Here is a 26,466-nt window from a genome sequence, read left to right as displayed (position 1 = left end):
TTGCTTCTTTCTGCACTAGTGTTTCTTTCTGCACCTCTCTTGCTTCTTCTGCACCTTTCTTGACTCTTTCTGTACCCCCTTCCCTCTTTCTTCACCTCTGTTAATTCTTTCTGCAGCTCTCTTTTCTCTTTTTGCACCTCTCTTGCCTTTTTATGTACCTCTTTTGTCTCTTTTTGCACCTCTGTTGCTTCTTTCTTCACTTCTCTTGCCTCTTTCTACGCCCCCTTGCCCTTTTCTGTACCTCTGTTTCTTCTTTCTGCACTTGTGTTGTTTCTTTCTGCACCCTCTTGCTTCTTTTGCACTCTTCTTGCCTCCTTTTGTGCCTCTATTCCTTCTTGCTGCATATCTCTGGTCTTTTTCAGCACCTCTATTGCCTCTTTCTGCACCTTTGTTGCTTCTTTCAGCTCCTTCGCTGCTTCTTGCTTCACTTCTTTTGCTTCTTTCTGCACCTCTCGTGCTTCTTTATGTACCCCACTAGCCTTTTTCTGCACCCCTTTTCCCTCTATCTTCATCTCTCTTGCCTCTACCTGCACCTCAGTTCCCTCTTTCCGTACTTCTCTTGCCTCATTCTTCACCTCTGTTGCTTGTTTCTGTACTTCTCTTGACTCTTTCTTCACCCCTCTTCCCTATTTGTACACCTCTGTTGCTTCTTTCCTCACTTGTCTTGCTTCTTTCCTTACCTCTCTTACCTATTACTGCACTCACCTTGCTTCTTGCTGCAGCCCTTTTCCCTCTTTCTGAAACTCTCTGGCCTCTTTTTGCACCTCTCTTGCCTCTTTTCTGTACCCTTCTTCATTCTTTTTGTACCTCTCTTATTTCTTTCTGCATCTCTCTTGCTTCTTTCTATACTCACCTTGCCTCTTTCTGCATCCCTCTTCTCTCTTTCTGCAGTTCTCTTGCCTCTTTCTGCACCCCTCTTCCCTCTTCCTGCACCTCTCTTGTCTTTCTGTGCTTCTCTTGCCTCTTTCTGTCCTCAAATGGGAATCACAAGCTGCCACGTTCTCAGTTCTGCTCTGTCATTCAGTTGCACAGGCAGACATGTCTTGTGTATGTAGGCATAATATAGAGCCCCTCAAATATACTATTGAATACCCATGTGCCCTGTATTATGAGCAGAAAGAAATACATACACCTTCCTGTAAACAAATGTACAGAGTATGCTGTTTGAAACACAGGTATTCAAGTATTTGTATTTTTATTTTTATGTAACCTGTCACTGGGTAAAAGCACAGACACATGCATTCATACTTTCAAAAACTTGGTGAGACTTACAATAGTGATATGATTAGGATTACTGTTTTACATTTGGTAGGCCGAACATTCTGAGCAGTCGATGAATAGTAAACCTTCAAGAGAAAAGTGAGGTTTAAGACACCTTGGGAGAAGGTTAGTGATTGGGCTACCTTGTATGAGTTTGTGCAAAGATAGTCGAAATAGGCCTCTTAATTAGGGGTGGGAGGAATTTGTGTAGTCGTGCTACGCAAAGCTCCGCAAAATGGTAAAAAATCTCTTCAAGCACGCAAAAGTTCTGTGAACACGTGGAATTGCTTGTTCCGCCCGTTTGCGATGCCTTTTTCCTGTTCGCGAACGCTGTTTGCGTGCTCGGGGAGCACTATCTCGCGAACAAGCAAAAAATTCTGCGAAGCTGTGGATCGCTGAATTTTTGGCAATTCTGTGTTCTTGGTGGAACGCGAAATTACCTAAATTCTGCAAATTCCGCAAGCAGAACGTAATTTACTGCCCAGGGATACTCTTAATGCACCTCTGTTGCTTCTTTCTGCACTTCTCTTGCATCTTTCTACATCTTTCTTCCTCTTTTTGCACTTCTCTTCCTCTCTGCATTTTTCTTGTATCTGTTTGCACCTTTCTTCCTCTGTTTGCACCTCTCTGGCCTCTTTCTGTACTTCTCTTGCTTCTTTCTGCACGTTTCTTCCTCTTTCTGCACGTCTTACCAATGTAGGCATAGTTAGATATTAGCATTTAAAAAACCTTAGCAATTCACTGCAAAACCCACAGGTTTCAGGGACGTTATAGTTAATAATTACCATTTAAAAAACCTTAGAAATTAACTGGGTTGGTATAGTTAGGTACATATTACATCACCGATGACATTGACAGTGACATCACTGATGACATCTCACATGACTTCACTGATGACATCAACCACTTAATATCTGATGCACTACCAGACACCCTAATATAATCGTTCATACACCCACTCTAAGATACAGACTACCATTCTCAAAACCATAGACACACCAATACCAGTTAGTACATACCCACTCACTGATTCATAGGTCTACACGCACATCCACTCATTCACCCCTACAGTCACTCAAACACACAGTCACTCATCAATACAGCCACTGATATATGCACCTATACAGACACTCATACACCACCACTCACCCATAGAGTTACTCACACACCTAGTCAGTCACCCAAAAAATCAATCACACTGCCATTTACTCGGTTATAGAGTTATACACACACCAACTCACCTATTCATACAGTTACTAACATGTACTTACTCTCTTATACAATCACTGACACAAGCACACACTCATCCACACAGCCACTCTCACATATAGCCACGTACATACTCCAACACTCACATATACTGCCTTTCACATATGTAGTTACTCACACATATACCACTGAAACATCTACTCACTCGCCAACACAGCCATGCGCATGCTCTCTCACCCATACAGCCCCTCGCAGATTCACTCATGAGCCCATACACCCAGTGAATCACCCACTCACACATCCATACAGGGAGTCACACACCCCACCACCCACCCACACACTCAGGCACCCATACAGGTACTCAGACAACCAATAAATTACCCATATAGACATTCATGTCGCTACTCACCAACCCATGCAGCCACTTACACACCATCTGACAAAATGATATAGACATTCACACAGATGAGTCATTCACCTATGCAGTCACTAAGATACGTTTAATCACTCACTTATACAGTCAGTCATGCACCCACTAAATCATCCATTCAAACACTCATACAGCCACATCCAAGAGGTGCGTTTGCAGAGTGGTGCAGGGAGGGGGCCTATCCCCTGGAGCCTGGTCTCATTTATTTATTTAATTAAAAGGAGAGGTGGGCCGAGGGTCCCCACTCCCGGGCCATTTTGCGCCCCAGGGACCCCATCCCCCGGGGCATGGCCTATGTTTGGGGACCGTAAGAGAAGCCCCAAAGCCCACACAGTCCCTGGTGTCTCCCCACCTACTGTGGAAGCCGGCATTGCTTTTGGGGAAAGGGAGCTGCTGACATACAGCTCCCATTGCCCACAAGCGATACTGCTTCGCTTCATAGGCGCAAGAGTAGTTTTCCTGCTCTCGCTTCCATGAAGCGAAGCAGAAGTTTGCAATGGCAGGCCAGGAGCAGTGCTGCTGCCCTGCCATAGCAAACTGCAATGTGCCTGGGGTGGGCATCCAAGGACATTGCTGTGGAACCCCCTGATGATGTAATATGTGACATCATCAGCAGTGCATTGCGGGCGCGCAAGTTATAGTAAGCAGAACTAACTATAATGGAGGAATTTCTATGGTTTTGTACGAGTGAAATGTCCAGCTAACTATAACACTCCTGAAACCTATGTTTTTTTCTGTGAATTTCTAAGGTTTTTCAAATGCTAATTTTTAACTATAACGTCTCTGACACCTATGTTTTTTTCAGTAAAGTTAAAAGGTTTTTTAAATGGTAATTTCTAACTCTAACGTCTCTGAAACCTATGGTTTTTTCAAAGAATTTCAAAGGTTTTTTAAATGCTAATTTATAAGTGTAAAAGTAGTTATACCTATTTTTTGTACTGAATTTCTACAGTTTTTTAACTGTTTATTTATAAATATTTTATTTGTTAAACGTTATATATTTTTCTGAAAATTTCAAAAAAAATTTTTAATACATTTACAACTGAAAGATTTTTCATTCTTTTTGTATTTTAATATATTTATATAATTTTGTATTTTATTTTTTCAAATTTTTTGGGGGACTGGCGCACCCAGCGCATTCACACAGGGGGCCGCGCTGAGTGTCGTGCTAGGGTCGCGACAACAAGTTTTTCGTTAAAAAAACGGCTCCTACTAGTAATTTCTATTTGCCCTGGGGACCCCATACCCTGGGGCCTATACACTTCGATGGGGACCGTGGGGGAGCCCCAATGCCCCCACCGACTGCCCACGTCCTCCGGGAACCGGCATTGCTTTTCCACATGGGGAGCTGCTAACATGCAGCTCCCTGTGTGGAAAAGCAATTCTGCTTTGGATTTTAGAAGACAGATCAGGTTTCCCTGCTCTCTCTTCCAAAATCCAAACCAGAGTTTTCTACGGCAGGGATGGAGATGTGCTCCCGCCTTACCGTAGCAAACAGCAGTGTCTCGGGGGTGGGCACCCTGGGACACTGCAGGAGCTGGCCTTGGGGGGGGTGGTGGTCCCCAGGGCCATCAAAGGCTCCAGGAGGGGGGCCCCACAGCCCCCCTCACAACAATTACAAAGCCTCTGCGAGGTAGTGGTCCCCGGGGCTCAGGGGTCTGTTACGGACCCCCAAATTTGAATAATTAGTGACCCAGGAGGTGACGGTCCCCAGGGCATGTGGGGGGCTCAAGCCCCCCCACACAGGTAAAATTATCAAAATATAAAGCCACGGGGTGGGTGTTACCGGGGCTGTGGGGGGCTGTGAGCCCCCCACAAATATTTATAAAATGCCACAGGGGTGGTGGTCCCCGGGGCTGCAGGGGCCTCCCTGGGCCCCCTTCTAAAACATTTCAAAACTACCCCATGGGACCTGGCCCACCCGGGGGTTAAAATTAACGAAGTGAGGAAGTCCTTGCATCGTTTTTAAAAATGTTCATCCAGATCCGCGCACCCAACGCGCATTCTGCTGTTTTTTGTTTTGTTTTTTAAATGCTTTTTTTGGCCCTGGGGGTCCTTGTGGGATCCCCTGAGCAGGCCAAGGTGGTCAGGGTGTTTCAACCCTGTCCCCTTTTCTTGTTTTACACCATTTTTTTCTGTTTCTGGTTACCAATGCACAAGATGGCTGCCAACATTTCCTTGTTTGGAGTGTTGACAGCCAATTAGAATAAACCTCGTAATCGGCAGGGTGCACGGATCCTCAGCGCCTCTACTTATCAATATCTTTTTTTTCTCTCAGCAACTACTGAACAGATTTACACCATTTCAGAAAAAGAGTTCTTTCTAAGGCAAGGACTACCTTTATGCCAAATTTGGTGCAATTCCGTACGGCAGTTCGAGCTGTAGCAGTGTCTAAAGTTTCCTATGGTAAGTGCATTTTTTACCTCTTTTTCTTGAATTTCTCAGGAACTACTGAACGGATTTACACCATTTAAGAAAAAGAGTTCTTTCTGAAACAAGCGCTACCATTTTTGCCAAATTTGGTGTAATTCCGTTCAGCAGTTCGGGCTGTAGCCATGTCTAAAGTTTCCTAAGGGAATTAACATGGAGAAAACACGTTTTGAACCCCCCCCTTTTTTCTCAGCCCCTGCTTGCCGAATCACCCCATATCTTTCAAGATAGGAGCGGACCGGAGCACCCCATGTGTTTAAAAAATTTCGCGAAGATTCATTAACCGGTGCCAAAGTTATTGGGAAAAGAATGTTACGAATTTCCTATGGATAATAGGTCCTAACTATAATATATGTATGCAGTGTATATATATATATATATATATATATATATATATATATATATATATATATATATATATATATATATATATATATATATATATATATTCACTGAAAAAACCATAGGTTATAGACCATATATAGTTAGGAATTAGCATTTACAAAACCTTGAAAATTCACTGAAAAAACCATAGGTTATAGACCATATATAGTTAGGAATTCGCATTTACAAAACCTTATTTTACTCACACAAAACCATTGAAATTCCATATATAGTTAGTTACACTAACTATATATCGCGCACCCGCAATCCACTGCTGATGATGTCACATATTACATCATTCATGACATGGTCAGTGACATCACTGATGACATCACTGATGACATCTCAAATGACATCACTGATGACATCTCAAATGACATCACTGATGACATCACTGATGACATCTCATTTGACATTACTGATCACATCACTGATGATATCATTCATGTGATAATACGATGAACCTCTTCAGACTCTAATATAACCTTAGATACAATCAGTGTAAACAGACACTCACAGACTGTCACTCATCCATGGAGTTACTCACACACCTAGTCAGTCATGCAAAGAATCAATCACACCTCCATTTCCTCAACTATACAGTTATACAAACTTTACTTATTCAAACATATACTAACAAATATTTACTCTCTTATACAATCCCTGATACAAGTTCACAATGATCCATACAGCCACTCACACATTCACTGGCTCTTATGCACAGTTATTTATATATGTCAACTCTCACATGTACTGTGTTTTACAGATGTACTTACTTTGACATGTAGCACTGAGATATCCATTCACTCACCAATACACTCATGCACACAGTCAACCGCCCATACAGCTGTTTCCACATGCACTTTTGAAACCATACATCTAGTGAATCAACTGCTCACACATCTATGCACAGAGTCATACACCTCCCAGACACCCACACACACACTCAGTCTCCCATACAAATACTTGGGCAACCAATCAATAACCCATATAGTTACTCATATAGCTACTTATCAACACATGCAACAGTTTACAGAACAACAGACATAATGATGCACAAATTAAGACAGTTTAGTCACTAACCCATGCACTCAGTGAGACACATTTAATCACTCACTCATACAGTCAGTCATGCACCTACTAAATCCTTCATCCAGACACTTATACATCCACTCATTCTTCAATATGTAAGACATATTTTAACTTTACAGAAACATACAGTCACTGGATGTTGTCACCAGTGATGTCATCAGTGATGTCATTTGAGATGTCATCAGTGATGTCATCAGTGATGCCACTGACCATGTCATGAATTATGTAATATGTGACATCATCAGCAGTGGATTGCGGGTGCGCGATATATAGTTAGTGCAACTAACTATATATGGAATTTCAATGGTTTTGTGTGAGTAAAATAAGGTTTTGTAAATGCGAATTCCTAACTATATATGGTCTATAACCTATGGTTTTTTCAGTGAATTTTCAAGGTTTTGTAAATGCTAATTCCTAACTATATATGGTCTATAACCTATGGTTTTTTCAGTGAATTTTCAAGATTTTGTAAATGCTAATTCCTAACTATATATGGTCTATAACCTATGGTTTTTTCAGTGAATATATATATATACATACATATATAAACATATATCATCTGTATATCTATATAAATACAAACATAAATGCATGCATACATATACTTATATGCATACAGATGCATGTTATTTACATGAAAGTTGAAAAAACACTAATAAAAGCAAAGCTAAAAAGCCACCTCATTACAAACAGAATGGCTTTAACTTAAACGAGGGCGAGATCTATTGCATTTTCAATGCTTGTTTACTTTGGTTCCATCAAGAAGGCATTCAGATGTGTCACACATTTGCCATAAATTCTGAATGTTAGCACTCTAGTTGCACATTAGATCACTGTAGTAAAGCTACTGCTCACCAGGGACGTCTGCTGCTGGTATTCAAAGTGCATGTTTCAGTCTGCATGTCAGAATTTTTTTAATGAAATAGAAGAGGATTTGAGAAGTCACTCAAAATGATCCCTAATTTTTCTTTCTGAAGCACTAATCATACTTTCTATGGCAAAATTAACCCCCTCATGTTGTTCCTTTTTAAATTGAGTGTTTTCAGACTTACCACTTCATTCCAATCAAGATGGCTTCTGGTGTGCCATACTTTTGTCATAAGTAAGACTGTTAGCGCTCTAGTTGTTCTTTAGAACACTCTGGGACATTCTGTCATTGGGCTATACTTGGGGTACATCTGGGTGATATTTGGGCTACATTTAGGCTCTTTTGTCTCTGGTGGCCATCTTGGGAGACTGTTTGTCAGAATTTTTTAATGAAATTGAAGAGGGTTTGAGAAGTCACTCAAAATGTGCCCTAATTTTTCTTTCTGCAGCACTAATCATAATTCATATGGCAAAATATACCCCCTCATTTTGTTCCTTTTTCAATTAAATGTTTTAAGAGTTACCACTTTATTCCAATCAAGATGGCTTCAGGTGTGCCATACCTTTGTAATAAGTAGGACTGTTAGCGCTCTAGTTGTTCTTTAGAACACTCTGGGACATTCTGTCATTGGGCTATACTTGGGCTACATCTGGGTGATATTTGGGCTACATTTGGGCTCTTTTGTCCCTGGTGGCCATTTTGGGAGACTGCATGTCAGAATTTTACAATGAAATAGAAGAGGATTTGAAAAGTCACTCAAAATGTGCCCTAATTTTTCTTTCTGCAGCACTAATAATACCTTCAATTGCATAATATACCCCCTCATTTTGTTCCTTTTTAAATTAAATGTTTTAAGAGTTACCACTTTATTCCCATCACGATGGCTCCAGGTGTGCTATACCTTTGTAATACGTAGGACTGTTAGCGCTCTAGTTGTTCTTTAGAACACTTTAGGAGGATGCAGTAGAGCACAAAGGAATCAACTGACAGTCTCTGTCCTTGTTGGATGTACATGTTTTACTGAGAATGTCAGACTTCATTTTCACATGACTGAGAAAGATAATGTGAATTTACAGAAAATATGCTTTCAGTTTAGCTTATAGATCCCCTTCCAAACCACTGTGGGAAAATCATGAGATATTAGTTTTCTTTCAAACAATATTCATGATATCACAGCAGAAGGTTTTTTCACATGGTAAAATCACCTTAGAACCCACCACAATTCCTAAAACGAGTATGGTACCATCAACAAATGATTTATATTGTAACTAAAGTCCTAAAACCCTCTATTAACTACAATGCTTTTTAATGAGGTGCTATCATGTATATTGGTCCTAAGATGGCTGCCAACACTTCTTGGATGAAGTGCTGACAGCCAATCAGATCAGATGTGTGGTTAGGCTCCGCCCAGATATATATCTTTTTTTTAACCTAAATTACTCAAAATCCACTGGAGCACATATATTGAGACCTAGCAAAGGCACATCGGGCTAACAGTCCCTACAATTTTGCCAAGTTTCGTGCAAATCCATTCAGCCGTTCGAGCTAAAAGTGAGGCCAACCGCCCTATGGAAATTAACATGGGAAAAACGCGTTTTGGGACCCCCCTTTTTTCTCGGCCCCCCCTTGATGAAACACCCCCAATTTGTCAGGGGCCGCTCAGAAACAAAATGTTCCATTTTCCTGAAAATTTCAGCCAATTCCGTCCACAAACGCCAAAGTTATTAGACATAGAATTTTCAAAAATCCCATAGAGAAAAAATCCTAACTATATATACCTACTGGCGACTGCCAGTAGGTAATATATATATATATATATATATATATATATATATATATATATATATATATATATATGTTTATTTTTTTAAATACATGTAGTCGGTCATTTGCCGACTCTGTTTTGCATTATATCTGAGTGCAAACTACCTCCTCTGAGTAACAAGTGACTGCTGGAGCGCAAATGTCAATGGAGAGTCAAAGCAAGTAAAGGAATCTTAGCTAAACTTTGCAAGCAACAGTTGCCAGAGCCATGAATAGTGGGAAGAAAGAACAGAACCAAACACTAAAACTGTTCAGTTATCTCTACCTTTCGCGTGACTTTGTGAAATGGTCTCACTGATACTGCCAATTAGCTCTGTCATACTGAGGGCGGAGGGATTTCAAATGTATTAAGTACCATAAACAATATTAGAATGTCCTCCGTTATTGCTAATAAATAGTTTTTCTGCCATTTTTCAAAATAATAATTTTTTACCATTTCGAAAGCTAATGGTGCGGTTAATAGGGGTGTACCACATTAAAAAGACTGAATTCAGATCATGGGCATCCACACTCATATTGTTTTAGCCACCTTCCACAAATATAAATGCACATTCAATATTAGTCTTCAAGTTTAGGGTGTGGGCGGAAAGAGTGTGAGAAGGAGAAGTGACTTGCTTGGGTGAATCGGATGGTATTAGTTGGCTGAGATGTGTGTGTTGCTTTTCAAAACAATTGGAAAAAAGGAAAATCAAATAACTGGACAATTATGCAACTGGCAGAACTGTCCTAAAGGACACACAGACAAGACGTTGTCAGATGTCATGTTGAAGAGCAATCAATGCTAACAGGAAGGGTACACAGCCTTGAAAGATCTCTTGAATACAGTATCCCAGCTCCTGACACCGCAACATCATCAACAGGAATCTGAAATAGGCGGGAAGTTCGTAGATGGTCCAGTGCCCAGTACCGTACACGGAGAACTTTAAAGTAGCAGAATTTCTGTCAGTCTTTTGATAGCCCCTTGTTGTGAGTGAGTAGTAAAGAGCACCAGAAGGAATTCTTCATCAAATTCTCAAGATAACCCTTCCTGAGAGAAGACTGTTGTACCATTTTCATTCCTCTGCGACAGATCCAACTCGACTTTAAGAAAGGCCAGTATTCACGAGATTTGTATGGTAAGCAATGTACGAGTTGAACATGTGCCCACTGCTCCAACGTAGTGAAGTTGGAAAGTTTATTCAGTGAGGAGGTCACGATTGCACAGAAAAGCGCTGGGCAACAGAATTGCTTACAGCAGAAGAAATTAGAACAATGTGACTTTTGTGGAACTCAGTGCAGCCGAGACGGTAGGTTTGTAAAAGTAAACAATTACAGAGAACATAAAGCAAAGCCTCATAAAGGGTCCTCACAAACCTGCCTATGGTAATTCTCTCAAACAAATAGGTTAATACAAACCCATTATAAAATAATAAACCCCCAGCCAGCCCTGAGCTTTGAGATGCGAAAAAGACAGGTGGCATGTAGAGCAAAGCTTCCCATGTTGAAGAGCAATCAATGCTAACAGGAAGGGTACACAGCCTTGAAAGATCTCTTGAATACAGTATCCCAGCTCCTGACACCGCAACATCATCAACAGGAATCTGAAATAGGCCGGAAGTTCGTAGATGGTCCAGTGCCCAGTACCGTACATGGAGAACTTTAAAGTAGCAGAATTTCTGTCAGTCTTTTGATAGCCCCTTGTTGTGAGTGAGTAGTAAAGAGCACCAGAAGGAATTCTTCATCAAATTCTCAAGATAACCCTTCCTGAGAGAAGAAGGTTGTACCATTTTCATTCCTCTGCGACAGATCCAACTCGTCTTTAAGAAAGGCCAGTATTCACGAGATTTGTATGGTAAGCAATGTACGAGTTGAACATGTGCCCACTGCTCCATCCTAGTAAAGTTGGAAAGTTTATTCAGTGAGGAGGTCACGATTGCACAGAAAAGCGCTGGGCAACAGAATTGCTTACAGCAGAAGAAATTACAACAATGTGACTTTTGTGGAACTCAGTGCAGCCGAGACGGTAGGTTTGTAAAAGTAAACAATTACAGAGAACATAAAGCAAAGCCTCATAAAAACAAGTACAACTCAGTAGTAAGAAGGGATACCTTCCATCAAAAAATCCTGGTCGCAAAAGTGACAGGTCTGGTCGCAAACGGCTGGTCGCAATTTTGACAGCTTTTGACATGTCTGGTCTTAAACTTCTGGCCTTAAATTTGACAGCTCCGGCAGCAAAAATGGACATGCCGTGGTTTGATCAGCCCTGGCCTTAAACAGTCCTGGCCTTAAACTTCTGGCCTTAAATTTGACAGGTCAGCTGCAAAACATGAGGTAATTGTGTATATGTTTAAAAGTGCATAGAATAACTGCATGGTTGTAGGCTGGAAATGTCTGTGCATTTTTAAAACTGGGCGTTTGCAGCCAGCTGCTGGTTGAACAGCTGCGGGGGCAGTCCTGAGTTCCCCAGCCCAGGACATGGGTGGAAGGCTATGGCATGTAGGTGTCAAAGTTGTAAAGGGTCCTCACAAACCTGCCTATGGTAATTCTCTCAAAAAAATAGGTTAATACAAACCCCTTATAAAATAATAAACCCCCAGCCAGCCCTGAGCTTTGAGATGCGAAAAAGACAGGTGGCATGTAGGGCAAAGCTTCCCATGAGAACCTGAAACAGGGTGCCAGCTGTTAGGATGTAATAAACACATCACAAAGCCCCTGGTCCAAAATTTGACAGGTTAGTCCCAAACTTGAGATGGCTGGCAGGAAATTTGACAGGTTAGTCCCAAATTTGACATGCCTAGCAGGAAATTTGACAGGTCTAGTCTTAAATTTGACAGCTCTGACAGCAAACTCCTGGCAGGAAATTTGACAGGTCTAGTCTTAAATTTGACAGCTCTGGCAGCAAACTTCTGGCAGGAAATTTGACAGGTCTAGTCTTAAATTTGACAGCTCTGGCAGCAAACTCCTGGCAGGAAATTTGACAGGTCTGGCAGCAACTTGCTGGCCTTAAATTTGACAGGCTAGTCCCAAACTTGACAAGCATGGAAAACTCGACATGCATTTTTTAATTTCTGGCGAGTTTAAACATAGTCTTACACAAGCTTTTCTGGTGTGAGCCCCTGCTTCTGTAGACCTGTAGGGGATACAGAAAACGTATTTACAGCATATTTATGTCAGCTACTACATTATTTTCAGACAGTACAGCGCAGAAATAGCACTCTAAGGGCAACTATTTTTATTTCTGATCTTTGTTGTCTGAAACTAAAGCACCAATTTCGAGAAATATCATGATACTTCCCAGCATCTAAATAATTCATAGTTAATATTTAGGTTCTGAACAGAGTACAGGGAAGTTGTTTGGGTACCTAGTGCTATAGCAGGAGGAGAGGTAGCACTGAATATACAATTGTGGCACACCTGCTCCATGGCATACATTATGTGTTCACACAATAAATAAGTGTACATACAAAATCAACACAACTAAAAGGTGCACTGCAAATGTGTCTTCAATCCCCAATTGTGTACATTGTGTGCTGTATGTAGCATGTGAAACATTACACAGGGACACATTCATTTTTTTGTTTTGTTTTAGACTCGTGGAGGTTAACTGATTAAAGTAATCAGGTCTTAAAAGAGTGGTGCGCTTGTTTGGCAAGATTCTAAAATCTGTGACGCCTTTCTCAACAGCGTGTGTGAACGCTGCTTTGAGAGGAAACTCTAGGAAGGCTTCAGGATGCCGACGGACTAGAGCTGCAAATGCATCTCTTCGCATAACAATGGGACAAGCAGCATCGCAAGAGATCCGCGGTCTCTTAACTCTGACTGGGGGAAGGGTCCTGCCTCTAGCACCCCTTTCTACAGAGACACAGCATAGGATGCCGGTGTGGAAACAGAGGCTGTCTCTGCAGAGCTTAAATCTGCGAGCAGTTATACAAACAAGTGCAACTGTTAAGGATGTATGATTTAAAGGCGCAGCATAGTTTACGGTGTATATTATTTCATTTGTACTTAAACATACGGCAGTTCCATGGCGTGTTTGCACAGCCTGAAAGGGTTACATGCCTCTCCGATCTCTTCACCAGCTGAACGTTTTGGAGTTATGGTGCTGAGGTTATTTAAGCTGTTCGCATCTTCAGTAGTGCGCACTACAAACAGGGGTATGTGAGTAAACAAAAATTATATTGCTGGGGACTGGAACACATAATGGGGTGACCAAAGAGAAATCCAGGATGTGGGGAAATGACCTGAGCTGCTGTCTTTAAGAACTGGGGAGTGTTGGAATCACGGCACAGGATCGATATCTTCTTATTCTGGAAGCATGTAAAGACTGCTAATTCTGCCTGATTTAACAACAATGATATTTTAACATGTCTTCAACACCAAATTATTTCAGGTCTTCTGATGAGGGCAATTTAAAACGGCTGTTATCGCTAAGCTCTCAATGAAGGCTCATTGTTGGAAATTCGTTTCTTTTACAGGGTCAAAGTTGCAGAAGGCTTACATAAAAGTAAAAAATTATTAACATGACGCATTTTTTACAAATGCCTGATGATTAGGGCTCTGTGCAATTCACATTATTTGCTTTTAAAACACAAAAGCTTTTAGTTTTGCTCCATAGCGTGTAGACAATGCCCTTTACTTAGTCTACCATCGAAGATGTTAAAATATGTGTCTTGAGAGAAAGTTCATGGCAGGACTACGATATGGACAGCTATCAACGTGTAAATAGGCATCTGTGCATTACAAGGACCATTAGAATATCAAGAGGCCGGTGTTCCGGGATCTCATGAAGTCAGTTGCAGACTGGAGGACGGGTCCTGTTGCAAGGAAAACACTTTTGAGGAACAAGAAGCATGAGGTGCTTCTGATCTGAGACCCTGACTGCAGCAAGGATGGGGCTATAGTGCTAAAAAAGAGGCTGACTGATCATAGCCTCCTGTTCACCGCGAGTTTACATTAAAAACAATAAAACAACATGTGCAATTTTAAAGCACATAGTATATTTAAATGTATCCATGTTTTCTAGTTACAGTTATACATTTAGAAATAATTCCTTCTACATCTACAAATGTCTGAGGCATTTTTACTTAGTAAAGGGACAAATATGTACTCAGCTTTTGAAGGGATCTGAGAAATATTTGTCCCTTTACTAAGTAAAAATGCCTCAGACATTTGTAGATGTAGAAGGAATTATTTCTAAATGTATAACTGTAACTAGAAAACATGGATACATTTAAATATACTATGTGCTTTAAAAATTGCACATGTTGTTTTAATGTTTTTAATGTAAACTTGCGGTGAGCAGGAGGCTATGATCAATCAGCCTCTTTTTTTAGCACTATAGCCCCATCCTTGCTGCAGTCAGGGTCTCAGATCAGAAGCACCTGATGCTTCTTGTTCCTCGAAAGTGTTTTCCTTGCAACAGGACCCGTCCTGCAGTCTGCAACTGACTTCATGAGATCCCGGAACACCGGCCTCTTGATATTCTAATGGTCCTTGTAATGCACAGGTGCCTATTTGCACGTTGATAGCTGTCCATATCGTAGAGATGCATTTGCAGCTCTAGTCCGTCGGCATCCTGAAGCCTTCCTAGAGTTTCCTCTAAAAGCAGCGTTCACAGACGCTGTTGAGAAAGGCGTCACAGATTTTAGAATCATGCCAAACAAGCGCACCACTCTTTTAAGGCCTGATGACTTTAATCAGTTAACCTCCACCAGTCTAAAACAAAACAAAAAAATGTATGTCTCCCTGTGTAATGTTACACATGCTACATACAGCACACAATCTACACAATTGGGGATTGAAGACACATTTGCAGTGCACCTTTTAGTTGTGTTGATTTTGTATGTACACTTATTTATTGTGTGAACACATAATGTATGCCATGGAGCAGGTGTGCCACAATTGTATATTCAGTGCTACCTCTCCTCCTGCTATAGCACTAGGTACCCCAAACAACTCAGAACCTACATATTAACTATGAATTATTTAGATGCTGGGAAGTATCATGATTTTTCTCGAAATTGGTGCTTTAGTGTCAGACAACAAAGATCAGAAATAAAAACAGTTGCCCTTAGACTGCTATTTCTGCGCTGTACTGTCTGAAAATAATGTAGTAGCTGACATAAAAATGCCGTAAATACGTTTTCTGTATCCCCTACAGGTCTACAGAAGCAGGGGCTCACACCAGAAAAGCTTGTGTAAGACTATGTTTAAACTCGCCGGAAATTAAAAAATGCATGTCGAGTTTTCCATGCTTGTCAAGTTTGGGACTGCCTGTCAAATTTAAGGCCAGCAAGTTGCTGCCAGACCTGTCAAATTTCCTGCCAGGAGTTTGCTGCCAGAGCTGTCAAATTTAAGACTAGACCTGTCAAATTTCCTGCCAGGAGTTTGCTGCCAGAGCTGTCAAATTTAAGACTAGACCTGTCAAATTTCCTGCCAGGAGTTTGCTGTCAGAGCTGTCAAATTTAAGACTAGACCTGTCAAATTTCCTGCCAGGAGTTTGCTGCCAGAGCTGTCAAATTTAAGACTAGACCTGTCAAATTTCCTGCTAGGCATGTCAAATTTGGGACTAACCTGTCAAATTTCCTGCCAGCCATCTCAAGTTTGGGACTAACCTGTCAAATTTTGGACCAGGGGCTTTGTGATGTGTTTATTACATCCTAACAGCTGGCACCCTGTTTCAGGTTCTCATGGGAAGCTTTGCTCTACATGCCACCTGTCTTTTTCGCATCTCAAAGCTCAGGGCTGGCTGGGGGTTTATTATTTTATAAGGGGTTTGTATTAACCTATTTTTTTGAGAGAATTACCATAGGCAGGTTTGTAAGGACCCTTTACAACTTTGACACCTACATGCCATAGCCTTCCACCCATGTCCTGGGCTGGGGAACTCAGGACTGCCCCCGCAGCTGTTCAACCAGCAGCTGGCTGCAAACGCCCAGTTTTAAAAATGCACAGACATTTCCAGCCTACAACCATGCAGTTATTCTATGCACTTTTAAACATATACACAGTTACCTCATGTTTTGCAGCAGACCTGTCAAATTTAAGGCCAGAAGTTTAAGGTCAAGAATGTTTAAGGCCAGGGCTGATCAAACCATGGCATGTCCATTTTTGCTGCCAGAGCTGTCAAATTTAAGGCCAGAAGTTTAAGACCAGACATGTCAAAAGCTGTCAAAATTGCGACCAGCCGTTTGCGACCAGACCTGTCACTTTTGCAACCAGGATTTTTTGATGGAAGGTATCCCTTCTTACTACTCAACTCACATAACATTACCTTTCCCTTCAAAAATAAACAAAGAAAACAACTAACACTTTGTGCACTACAAAATTTTGCAGTCTGGGCGGTAAACTTGAAGTACTGGCTTGCCTTGTTTGAAGATTGCCCTTGTTCGATTCCATATGATCCGATGAAGTCGTTGAAACAGATTCAGTACCTAAATCTGGCTAAAGAGCATTGTGACCTTGTACCATACAGGACTCATCATTGTTATCATTCTCAAGCCAAACAGACCAATCACAGTCTTCGCAATTCACAGACATTTCCTCCATCATGACCATGCCTCTGTTGTTCAGAAACGTGAACCACTTGCTTCTTCCCACCATCCATTACCCTCTAACCGCACTGCTGACATAGCTATTGTCTTAACCTTAATAGGCAACATGAACTTTGACCCCGCTTTATTAACCTCAGTAGGTTTTGTGTTGAAAATCCAGTCAGCTGGTTCTATACACATCTCATTCACAAGGTTCTTATGAGCATAATCTTATTTTACCTTGGCTTGCTTCATCCGTACCAAATCCAGGGCATCTCCCAAAACAAATCCATTCTTGTTGGACACCACTACCATTTGCTTGATCCACTCTTCTTCTAATTCAGACCTTGCTTCCATGCCCCCCAAAAACTCAAATAGAGAAACATGCTGCTCCATGAAACAGAGGATGCTGAATCTCTCCTTCCTGTTCTACTTAGTAGCCCAACATGGCAGTTCCTGACAGATATTTTTGGATGTGATCTGCCTTGTCACTCCCATAACATAACAAACACAAGCCAGATACACAAACCAGCAGCACAGCCATGAAAACCAAGTAGATGCAGAATATTAGATTTTAATATATTCGTATTGAAATATTTGGCTGCCGTGAATGAAGATGAACGCAGCCACAACATAGGTCTGTGGAATTTTTCCAGATGGCATATAAAGCGAATTTCGGTGGAATTCTAGTGTGGGGTGAAGTAGCAGCATAACAAAGGTCTTGCTTAAAGAACGGGAGGAGATGCGGCTGCCGACTTATGAACTGTGAGCCAACTACAGATCCTGGCCTCGGCTCAACAGCTTGTGATTTTGGGCAAATCAATTAATCTCCCTGTGATCCTAAAAAAATGTGTAGCACCTGGTTCTCATGGTGTGACTGGTTCCCGTGTAGGGCGCTCTAATGCCCTTGGTGAAGCTAATGCTATAAAGAAATGCAAAAAATAAATATACTAAAGGACAATTCATTCATCTGACTACTAGCAATACTGGTTGGGATAAATAGAAATAGAATTTTAAAAAGCTTTTGCGTAAACTCGAATAATTATATTGTAAGGGAAAGGGTTTACCGCAGACATTCTCTGGTTTATTTTTTGTAGGTCAAGCAGGTAAACACAATGCATAGCCTTCGAAACCCTAATCCCAACCTCATTTGATTGTCATACACAGGCTATGTAATATTCTGTACAGGAAATAGATACTGCAAAAAATTGAAAACCTGCATTTTATATTTTTGTTTCAAGCACTGCCCTTCCGCCTAACTAAACTCGCTTCTTCCCAACCTTTTAAGCCATGGTTAAAGACCTCATATTTCTAAATCTGATGGTCTCTGTTATTCCAGTAGGCAAGAGGCTCATGAGAAGTCTAGCAGCAGACACTGGTGGGGTGGGGTGGGGTGGGGGTTGCAGTCTTCTCCAAAGGTGTTCTAGTTGGCCTTCTCCAGTATGCATTGAAACTCCCTCTTTTCCTTGGTTTCTCTCACTGTCTAATCTCACCAACTTCTTACCCCTTCCTTCTACAGGCTCCTCCGGCCCTCTTCTACTTCCCATTATGCCTTCTTTTTCTTTCCTCCTCACCAATTGGTCAAATGCTTAAGATGTGCTAAAGCAGGGCTGCGCTGTGCATTGAGCAATGAGTCTGTTGTGGAAGACCACTCAAGGGAAAGTGCTCCTTCCTTCTGTATATTTCTGCTGTTTTTTGGGACTGTGATGGGCTGTGAAAGCATCAGCTTTCAAGCCTGACTCCCGACACTTATCATTGGTAAAGGGGGAAATATTCAAGAAGGAAAGCATGCTTCAGGTTAGTAGTAAATGTTCTAAGTTGATGCTCACAACACTGTAAACTGCCTTCGTAATAGTTAGGGGCTAGTAAGAGGCCTAACTGGGCTATATGGTCTGCATTCCCAGCACAGCCTTCGGCACAACATATAGGTCTTAGGGCCATATGTATCAACACATTTACCCATAGACACAGAATGGACAAAACCCTTTGATACATCTGGCCCTAAATCATTTCCAGCACGTTGCGCATTGTGCACCTGGCAAAGGCTGCATATGAGTAGAGTGGCAGCGTGTGAGCAGAGGATCAGAAAAAGCAGAGGGGACAGTTTGTGAACAGAACTGGAAGTCTGTGAGCTGAGGTGAAAGTGACAAGAGGGGGCCAGTTGGGAGTGTGAGAACAGCGTACAATCTCGTATAGAACATCACAACATCAAGTGTCACTAATGTCATTCCTTCCGCCCAGGCTACATCACAGATCATATTCAGTACCACACCACAGGAGAGGTGTGGCGCCGCGGCCAGGGCGACTGACGCTGGAATCTGGGGATCAAGGTTCCATCCACGGTACCAGTGGCAAATTAGCCCAGCACCATGTGACTCTGGGCAATAGCTTACTTAATCTTCCTGACGGCCCCCAGCGCCTGGAGACCCTTACGGGTGATTGTTTGCACTTTACAAATGCGGATTATTATTATTATAGTATATGTAGTGTATCACGAATATAGGACGACAAGTTATTAACAAGAGGTCTCATAAATATGTCAACATATTCACAAACTTGCCCTGTAGGTAAATGTATATTCGAGATAATAGGCCTCCCAGTGGAAAGGGTGCTGTGTTATATATTTTCGGTTACATGTACAGGCATAGGAATCTGGGATTATCTCCCTTCACGTACCTCCCCCACCTGATATGGCGTACTCTAGACCACTATTGCATTTTCCCTGGGCATTGTAGCACAATTATTACATCTGGACTGCAACCAATGATGCTATACTTCCGTTTATTGGTAGGCAAGCCACTCATTATCCTCTGTGTTCTCTTCACCTTTAGTACCATTTACAAGCCAGTGTGACAAGTGCTCACCCAGCAGATGTTAGGTTATTCCAACCTGAATTTAGTATTCAGTTTATTGTTCCATCCCAATGAGAACCATCTCTATAAATGACTCGCCTCAATGTAGCCCACACATCATTCGTCTTGTTTAAGTGCTTTAAAACATGGATGGTACTTGTTTGGTAATGCTCACGTCCCCTCCTTTGGTGAAGGTAACTAAAAGTTTTTATTGTATTGTTCCATATCGACTGATTGAATATTTGTAAGTATTTTCTCAAACTCTGACCAGGGTCGGACTGGGACAGGAAATAGACCTAGGCACCAAAATAAAAAATGTCTCCATTGGTGAATAGAAAAGCTAAAAAGAGACCCATGTTTATAAATTCAGGCAATTTTGAACTTGTAAAGACATGCTCTATGAGGGTTTTACACAGTATGGATGACAGCATGGATTTGAGCTTGCTACAGGCAATGTTTGTTTTAATATCAGAGAAAACCATAAAAACCGGCCCAGCAGACCCTAAAACAGTCCCTAAACCGCCCAAAAAATGGCCCATACACTGACCTGTCAGACCAGCAATCGAGCACTGCCTGATTGCCCTCAAGGCCTATCTGACTCTGGCCTTGATAAAGTCATTGGGTTGTCACCAAGGTTGACCATATGCTAGCTAGACTATAGTCTGCGAGAAATGTTTGCGTATAAAAGAAGAATTACCTTGACTGAGCATGATGATTCTTTCTTGATACATTTGGGAATGCTTGTGATTGCAGTTAAAACTTTGGGGGATATTCTCTTTCCCCATTTCAAGAGCATGTGAGTGGCTGCTCCTCCCGTTTGCTGAGCACCCGATCAAGAACACTAAGGATCTGGCCGGCTTTAGCGCTGGTGTTGTCCTGTGCCACAATCTTTTTTGATGCCCCCATGACCTTCTCCTCAGTTTCCCTCACTATCACCCAACAAAAGTGCCCCTCATCTCTCCATAGACCCTCTCTCAGATACATTTCATCTGTTTGAAAGCACTGGTAAAGGCTGGCGTTACTAATCCACTCAGGTATCCACATAAAATACAGATATGTTCTTTGCAGCAGGCATATTAACCCTATGTACTACTTTGTGGCTAGTTACAACTCTGTCACTAGGCAAAACTCCACTCTCTCTCTCTCTAGCAGGAACATTAATCACAAGAGTTATCTTGACATTTTTATTGGTGCCTGAAAGCTGGACCCACAAGGCACTCTGCAGCAGGTGCATTTAAATGTAAGCTATTACTAAACACAGTGCCCTCCCTGAGGTCATTGTACCCCCTCCAGTTGCAATTCCATACTATTTTCATGTTTTTCATACTTTTATAAAAAATTCGATGATATACTTAAGCCTGGATGAAATTTCCATTATGACGACATAATTTTGCATTAAGCTAGTTACCCAAAATTCATGAGATTATGCTATTACATCACGTCTTGTAATTGCACATCATTTGTGACAAAAATGTATCTTGGGCCTCGTCAATAATTTTGTGGTCCAGACTTCCCTGATGATTAAGTACTATTTGACAGATATAAGTGCCCACTGAAAACCCCTCGAGATGGTCACCTCTTGTAGATTGTGCCACCGGTATGAGGAAACCTTGGCTCATCTAGTCAGCATCTGGCAATATTTGCACTTTATTGAAACCTCGGATTCTAAAATATGGCACTCACACTTGCCCAGAAGCAATGGAATTTTTTTAATAAGGAGATCCCAATGGAACTGGCAAGGCTGGCAAAATTTGCACAGCAACTTAAAGGACTCATACACAAACGCTCGGCTCTGGTCTAAAGGCACACCGAAAGTTAAATATTGTGGTCATATATCAAATTTTAACGGTTTTTATTTTTCCTTGTCTAATTGCATTATTTTGAAATCAACTAAATGAAATGGCATGCTGACATTTTAACCAAGAACTAATAAGGTTCCCAAAAGTTTATACTGTGTACGTACCTTGTGACAATTTTTATGAATTGAAACAAATAAAAAAATTCACTCATTCATTACTCCTTGACAGATTTAGATCTGGGGTGTTCTCCAGAGTAAGTTCAGTCTGAGGGTGCACTTTGAACTGCTTAAATCAGTTCAGTGTATGTAGTCAGTCTTCGGTAACACAGAAAATTGACCCAGCAAAAGTTCTGTTAATCGCAATCTGCCAGTGAGGGGTGTGGCGCAGCGGCCAGAGCGGTTGACTCTGCAGCCCGGGCTCGCGTTTGATCCCCGGTGCCGGAGGCAGCTCAGCGTCATGTGACTCTGGGCAATAGCTCCCTTAATCGTCCTGACGGCCTCCAGTGCCTTGAACCCCTTAAGTGTGATATGTTTGCGAGTTACAAATAGGAATTATTATTATTACTTGGTGTCAGTGTATGCATTCGTTTAGAGATGGTTGAATCTACGGTATCTGTCTTGAAAAAGTGTCTTCCATGCTGTGCGTGCATCAGTGCTTTAAATGGGCCAGTACAGTCCAGTACTGCCACATGCACTTTTTTATTTTGAAAAGGACAGTACCTGCACTTCTCAAAGGAAACGTAATACTTTTAATTGGAGAGTGCCCGCACATCTCAGAAACGAGCAGGTTCTCTGCACTTCTGTTTTTCTATTTCAAGGATTTATGCGTATTCCTAGAAACCAATTCCTAGAAACCAATCAGTAAGCGTCTAGAGAGAGCTTAGCCCGTGGTGCGCGCCTACTGATGTTTCTCGGTCTTGGGAAGGTTTAATGGGAGCCCAAGTAGAACTTAGTCTGTGATGCTCCACCGGGCAGGCTTCCGTGAGTGATGTGCGCCTTGGGTTGGTTCCCGCAATCCACGGTCGGCGCCTAGAGAGTTGCCATTCTAGCTTCTGCGCTTGGCTGCCATCAGAAGGTTTCTCCCGTGATAAGTAAGTGGAGGATCAGGTGTCGCGTTTCTCTCGTGGTGTGTGCTCGGAGGTGGTTTTGTGCGTGCTGTCTGTGTGGCTTGGTCCCACGGATGTGCGCTCAGAGAGGGCTCACTCCATGCTGCCCACATTTCAAGGTCCACAGAGCAAATAGCTGCCCTGCCTTACCTTCAGACGGGAATAAAGGAAAGGATGGAGGGGACCGGGATACCCAACAACCTGTCACTGTGGTCCAATCCGGGGCGCGGTCTGCCGCAGCCAATGGGGAGGGAGCCGGCAGCCTCCAATCAGAGCTTGCCTTACAGCCCCTGCCAGGGACCGGCTGACGTCCCCGGCGCTGCGGGTAGGTTGGGGGTGGGGGGCGGGCGCGAGGGTCTGGCTGCTGAGCTCGTCCGCCTCAATGCCAGGGCTGCATCAGCACCATGATCTCCTCACCGTAGCATCTCCCTGGACCCGTGGGATTATTTTTTTATTTTCAATTTTTTTATCCTTTTTGACTCCATCTACGTTTGGAATTCCTTTGGAGCCCCCACCACGGTTTCTCCCCCACCCGGGACACAGAAGGGCAGAGGGAAGACCGGGACACCCCTGGGTCCAGGAAGGGTTTCTCCGAGAGGACGCCGTCTCTTATCCGCATCCTTGGGATTTAGGAGTGGCGGGGATTGTGTCGGAGGATCTGGAATATTTTGCGGGATACCCCCCCTCCCCGCCCCCCCCTCCTCTCCGCTGCCACCTGTGCCGGAGGACGAGACTGGGGGGGGCTGAGACATGACCTCCACGGGGAAGGAGAGCGGCGGCGGGGCGCCTCACGCGCAGTACGTGGGACCCTACCGGCTAGAGAAGACGCTGGGCAAAGGACAGACAGGTGGGTTCATGTTCGGCGGAGCGAGCATCTCCCGTGACGGGCGCCTGCCGGCTGAGCACCGGTGCTGGGCCCGCAGCGCCGGCTGCAATGTGCCAATACTGCCTGGAGGGTGAGGCGCAGCGGACACATGCACTGGGGGTGGGGGCCGATAGTCCTTAAGAGGGGAAGCACTTGTAATTGAGATGGGAGGGGCATTGCTACTCCAACCTAGGAGCATTTGCGAATGAGCTAGCAGGGGCATGGTACCCAAAGGCAGTGGTGATTACGAAGGAGTCGAGCATTGATGAATGAGGTGGAAGGTCTATTGGTGAAAGAAGTGAAGGGCGCTGGTGTCCGAGGAGGAGGGGATACCAGCAGAGATGCGAGGGGATCTTGATGAGAAAGAAAATACTGGGCATTGCTGAAAGACATGAGATAGTCCACTTTTGCCCAAGAAATGGCATTGGCGAACGGGCCGACGGGAATGTGGTACCCAAAGTGTGGGCATCCCTCGAAAAGAATGGTAATGGTAATGTAGAGGCAATTGGAATGGGAGGGCTATGGTTTCCAAAGATTGGGGTTTGCTGAAAGAGAAGGGGACACTGACGAGTGAGATGAGAGTGACACTGGTTTCCAGAGACAGGCTATTACTAAATGAGTTGGAGAGGGCACTGGAGACATGGGAGGGACACTGGTGCCCAAAGAGGGACTAAAACTCACCTCTTCCCAAGGATACTGTAGTTGGCTATTAAAGTAATGTCTTGTGTTCAGGCCTTGAAAGATCACAGCGCCAGGATACCCGTTGGGTGACAGCTGCGCTTTACAAGTGTGCCATACAATACAATACAATACAATACAAGACAGGGGCATAGGCGAGAGGAGGAATTGCTGGCAGAGATGGGGCGGGGGTGAGGGGGGGGGGGGGGTGGACTCGTGTCCAAAGACAGTTCATGAGTGAACAAGATGGAACGGAGCATTGGTGCTCGAAGTAGTGGGATGTGTTTGGAGAGAATTGGTGATGGAGCTAAGAACCATCGTTTGCAAAGGCTGGGCCATTGGTGGTGCAGAAAAGGGCCATCTGTGATGGAGGTATGGCCAATGTTGCTGTGGACTGGCTTATGGGGTGGTATATAGGCTTGGGCATCGGTGCTATATACTGGACCATGAGGTGGTGTAGACATGGGCCAGTGGTGCTGTAGGGAGTGACCATCAGTGGTGTAGTGGCGAGCTATTAGCGTTACAGAGAGGGGCAGTGGGTATTGTTGGCTTAGTGTGTATTGGTGGGGTAAACAGTGATCACTGCTGGTGTAGACGGGCATGTGTGGTGTAGGAAGGGCGATGGGTGAAGTCCGTAGAGGCCACTAATGGTGGAGTCAGGACCCAATGGTGTCGTAGATAGTGGTCCTTGGTGGCTTAGACAGGAGCTATTGGCGGGGTAGAGGGGGTCATTCGTGGCATTGGCTGGGGTCATTAGCGGTGTGGGCAGAGGTCATTGGTGGCATAAACATATATCCTGGTGTATATAAAGGAGCTGTAAGTGGCATGCACCTGTCCCCTGGTAGGAAAGAAAGGGGCACTGGTGCTGAAGACAAAAGGCACTGGTGATCAAAAGTGACACACGGTTTCCTAGACAGGGTCTGCATCACCAAGGAAGAGAGTGCATCATTCCAAAGCGAGGGACCCCATATAAGGGGTCTCTGTACCTTGGACAGAGACGTATGCTAGTCCACCCGAGGAGACATTTGTACAAACATAAAATACTTGTATTAAAGTGATGGCGGCTTTTAGCGCTTCGAGGCAGGTGGAACCAGGGCCTAAAACGGATTCCTACATGTAAAGAATTGCTACCTAGGACGCTTGGTTCTCAGAAGATCTGGTTTCAGTGGGATCCGAGCTAAGATCGCATTGACCATTTGCCCAGAGGCGACAGTGTAGACCTTGAAAGTGGGGCATCTGTGTCTGAGGCAGCCAGCTACCTGGGGTCACACAAAGCGTCCACTCTGTCAGGGGAGTGGGTGCTGATGCATTCGGATAGGGATGCAGAACAAGGCCCGGTGCCAGGGGCTTGTCTGCCGAGAGCGGGGGGAGGGTGGAGGGGGAGGACCTTCAGACCCTGAATGTGCACGTACCCCTGACAGCACACGTGCACCGAGTGACAAAAGAAACACATGCATCGATTGCAAGCTGTTGGATCTGTGCCGAGGGTCAGAAGGTGTGTCAGTTTCCAGTGAAAAGAGGCACCAGTGTCCTGTGCCCTAAGGAATCTCCACAGTAACCCTCACTCTTTCTTCGTCGTTTCTTGATGCACTTCTCTAAATGTAGTCACCACTCCGCGTCTCCCAGCAGTCGATGTTATCTGTTTTAATTCGATTATGGTTGGGCATTGAGTGACTAAATTAATGCCAACACTCACTTGCAAACTCGTTCTCCATATCTATTCCTTGCCCAGTTTAGGCTTCCTTTTTTCATGGAGGAAGAGTAGAAGATGATATGGAATGTTGTGTTCCCACCTGGTTTTGGGAGAGAGAGTGTCCACCCACTGGCCCTGTCCAGTTCTGTAACGCTGGTAAGCTGTCCAGCACCTTCCAATGCCAGATGTATCCTGGAGTTATGCTTTCCCAACTGGAACTGGTGCAGCAGCTGGGGCTGGCTTCGCAGTACCAAGAGGGCAGGGGTGGCTACATTAGACAGGTTAAAGGACATCCTTTGTATCCGAGGTGTTGGGAATCAAGGTCGCCACGTGGAGGGCCAGGCCTTTGTACCCGTCCGTGGTGACCAGTTGCAGGGATAGGTCTTTGCATCTTCAGTTTTCGAGTTCAAGAAGCAGGAGAATTAATCAGTCCCGAGGCAAGCACGGGACAAAGGTACTCTTTTTC

General features: G+C 43.4%; 1 protein-coding gene across 1 annotated transcript in view; it reads left to right on the top strand.

Moving 5' to 3' along the window:
• The first annotated feature begins 23,121 nt into the window (after positions 1-23,121).
• Positions 23,122-26,466, top strand: part of BRSK2 (BR serine/threonine kinase 2) — a 683,888-nt gene continuing 680,543 nt past the window's right edge. The window contains exon 1 of the mRNA XM_086957728.1: positions 23,122-23,611. Coding sequence (XP_086813854.1) covers positions 23,515-23,611 — 97 coding nt within the window. The 5' untranslated portion in view covers positions 23,122-23,514. The remainder of the gene's footprint in view (positions 23,612-26,466) is intronic.

This window comes from Lissotriton vulgaris, chromosome 2_1, assembly GCF_964263255.1.
Source record: "Lissotriton vulgaris chromosome 2_1, aLisVul1.2, whole genome shotgun sequence".
In the NCBI taxonomy this organism is placed as follows: Eukaryota; Metazoa; Chordata; class Amphibia; order Caudata; family Salamandridae; genus Lissotriton; species Lissotriton vulgaris.
Note: the sequence above shows the minus strand (reverse complement) of the source record. Positions and strands in the feature narration are given on the sequence as shown.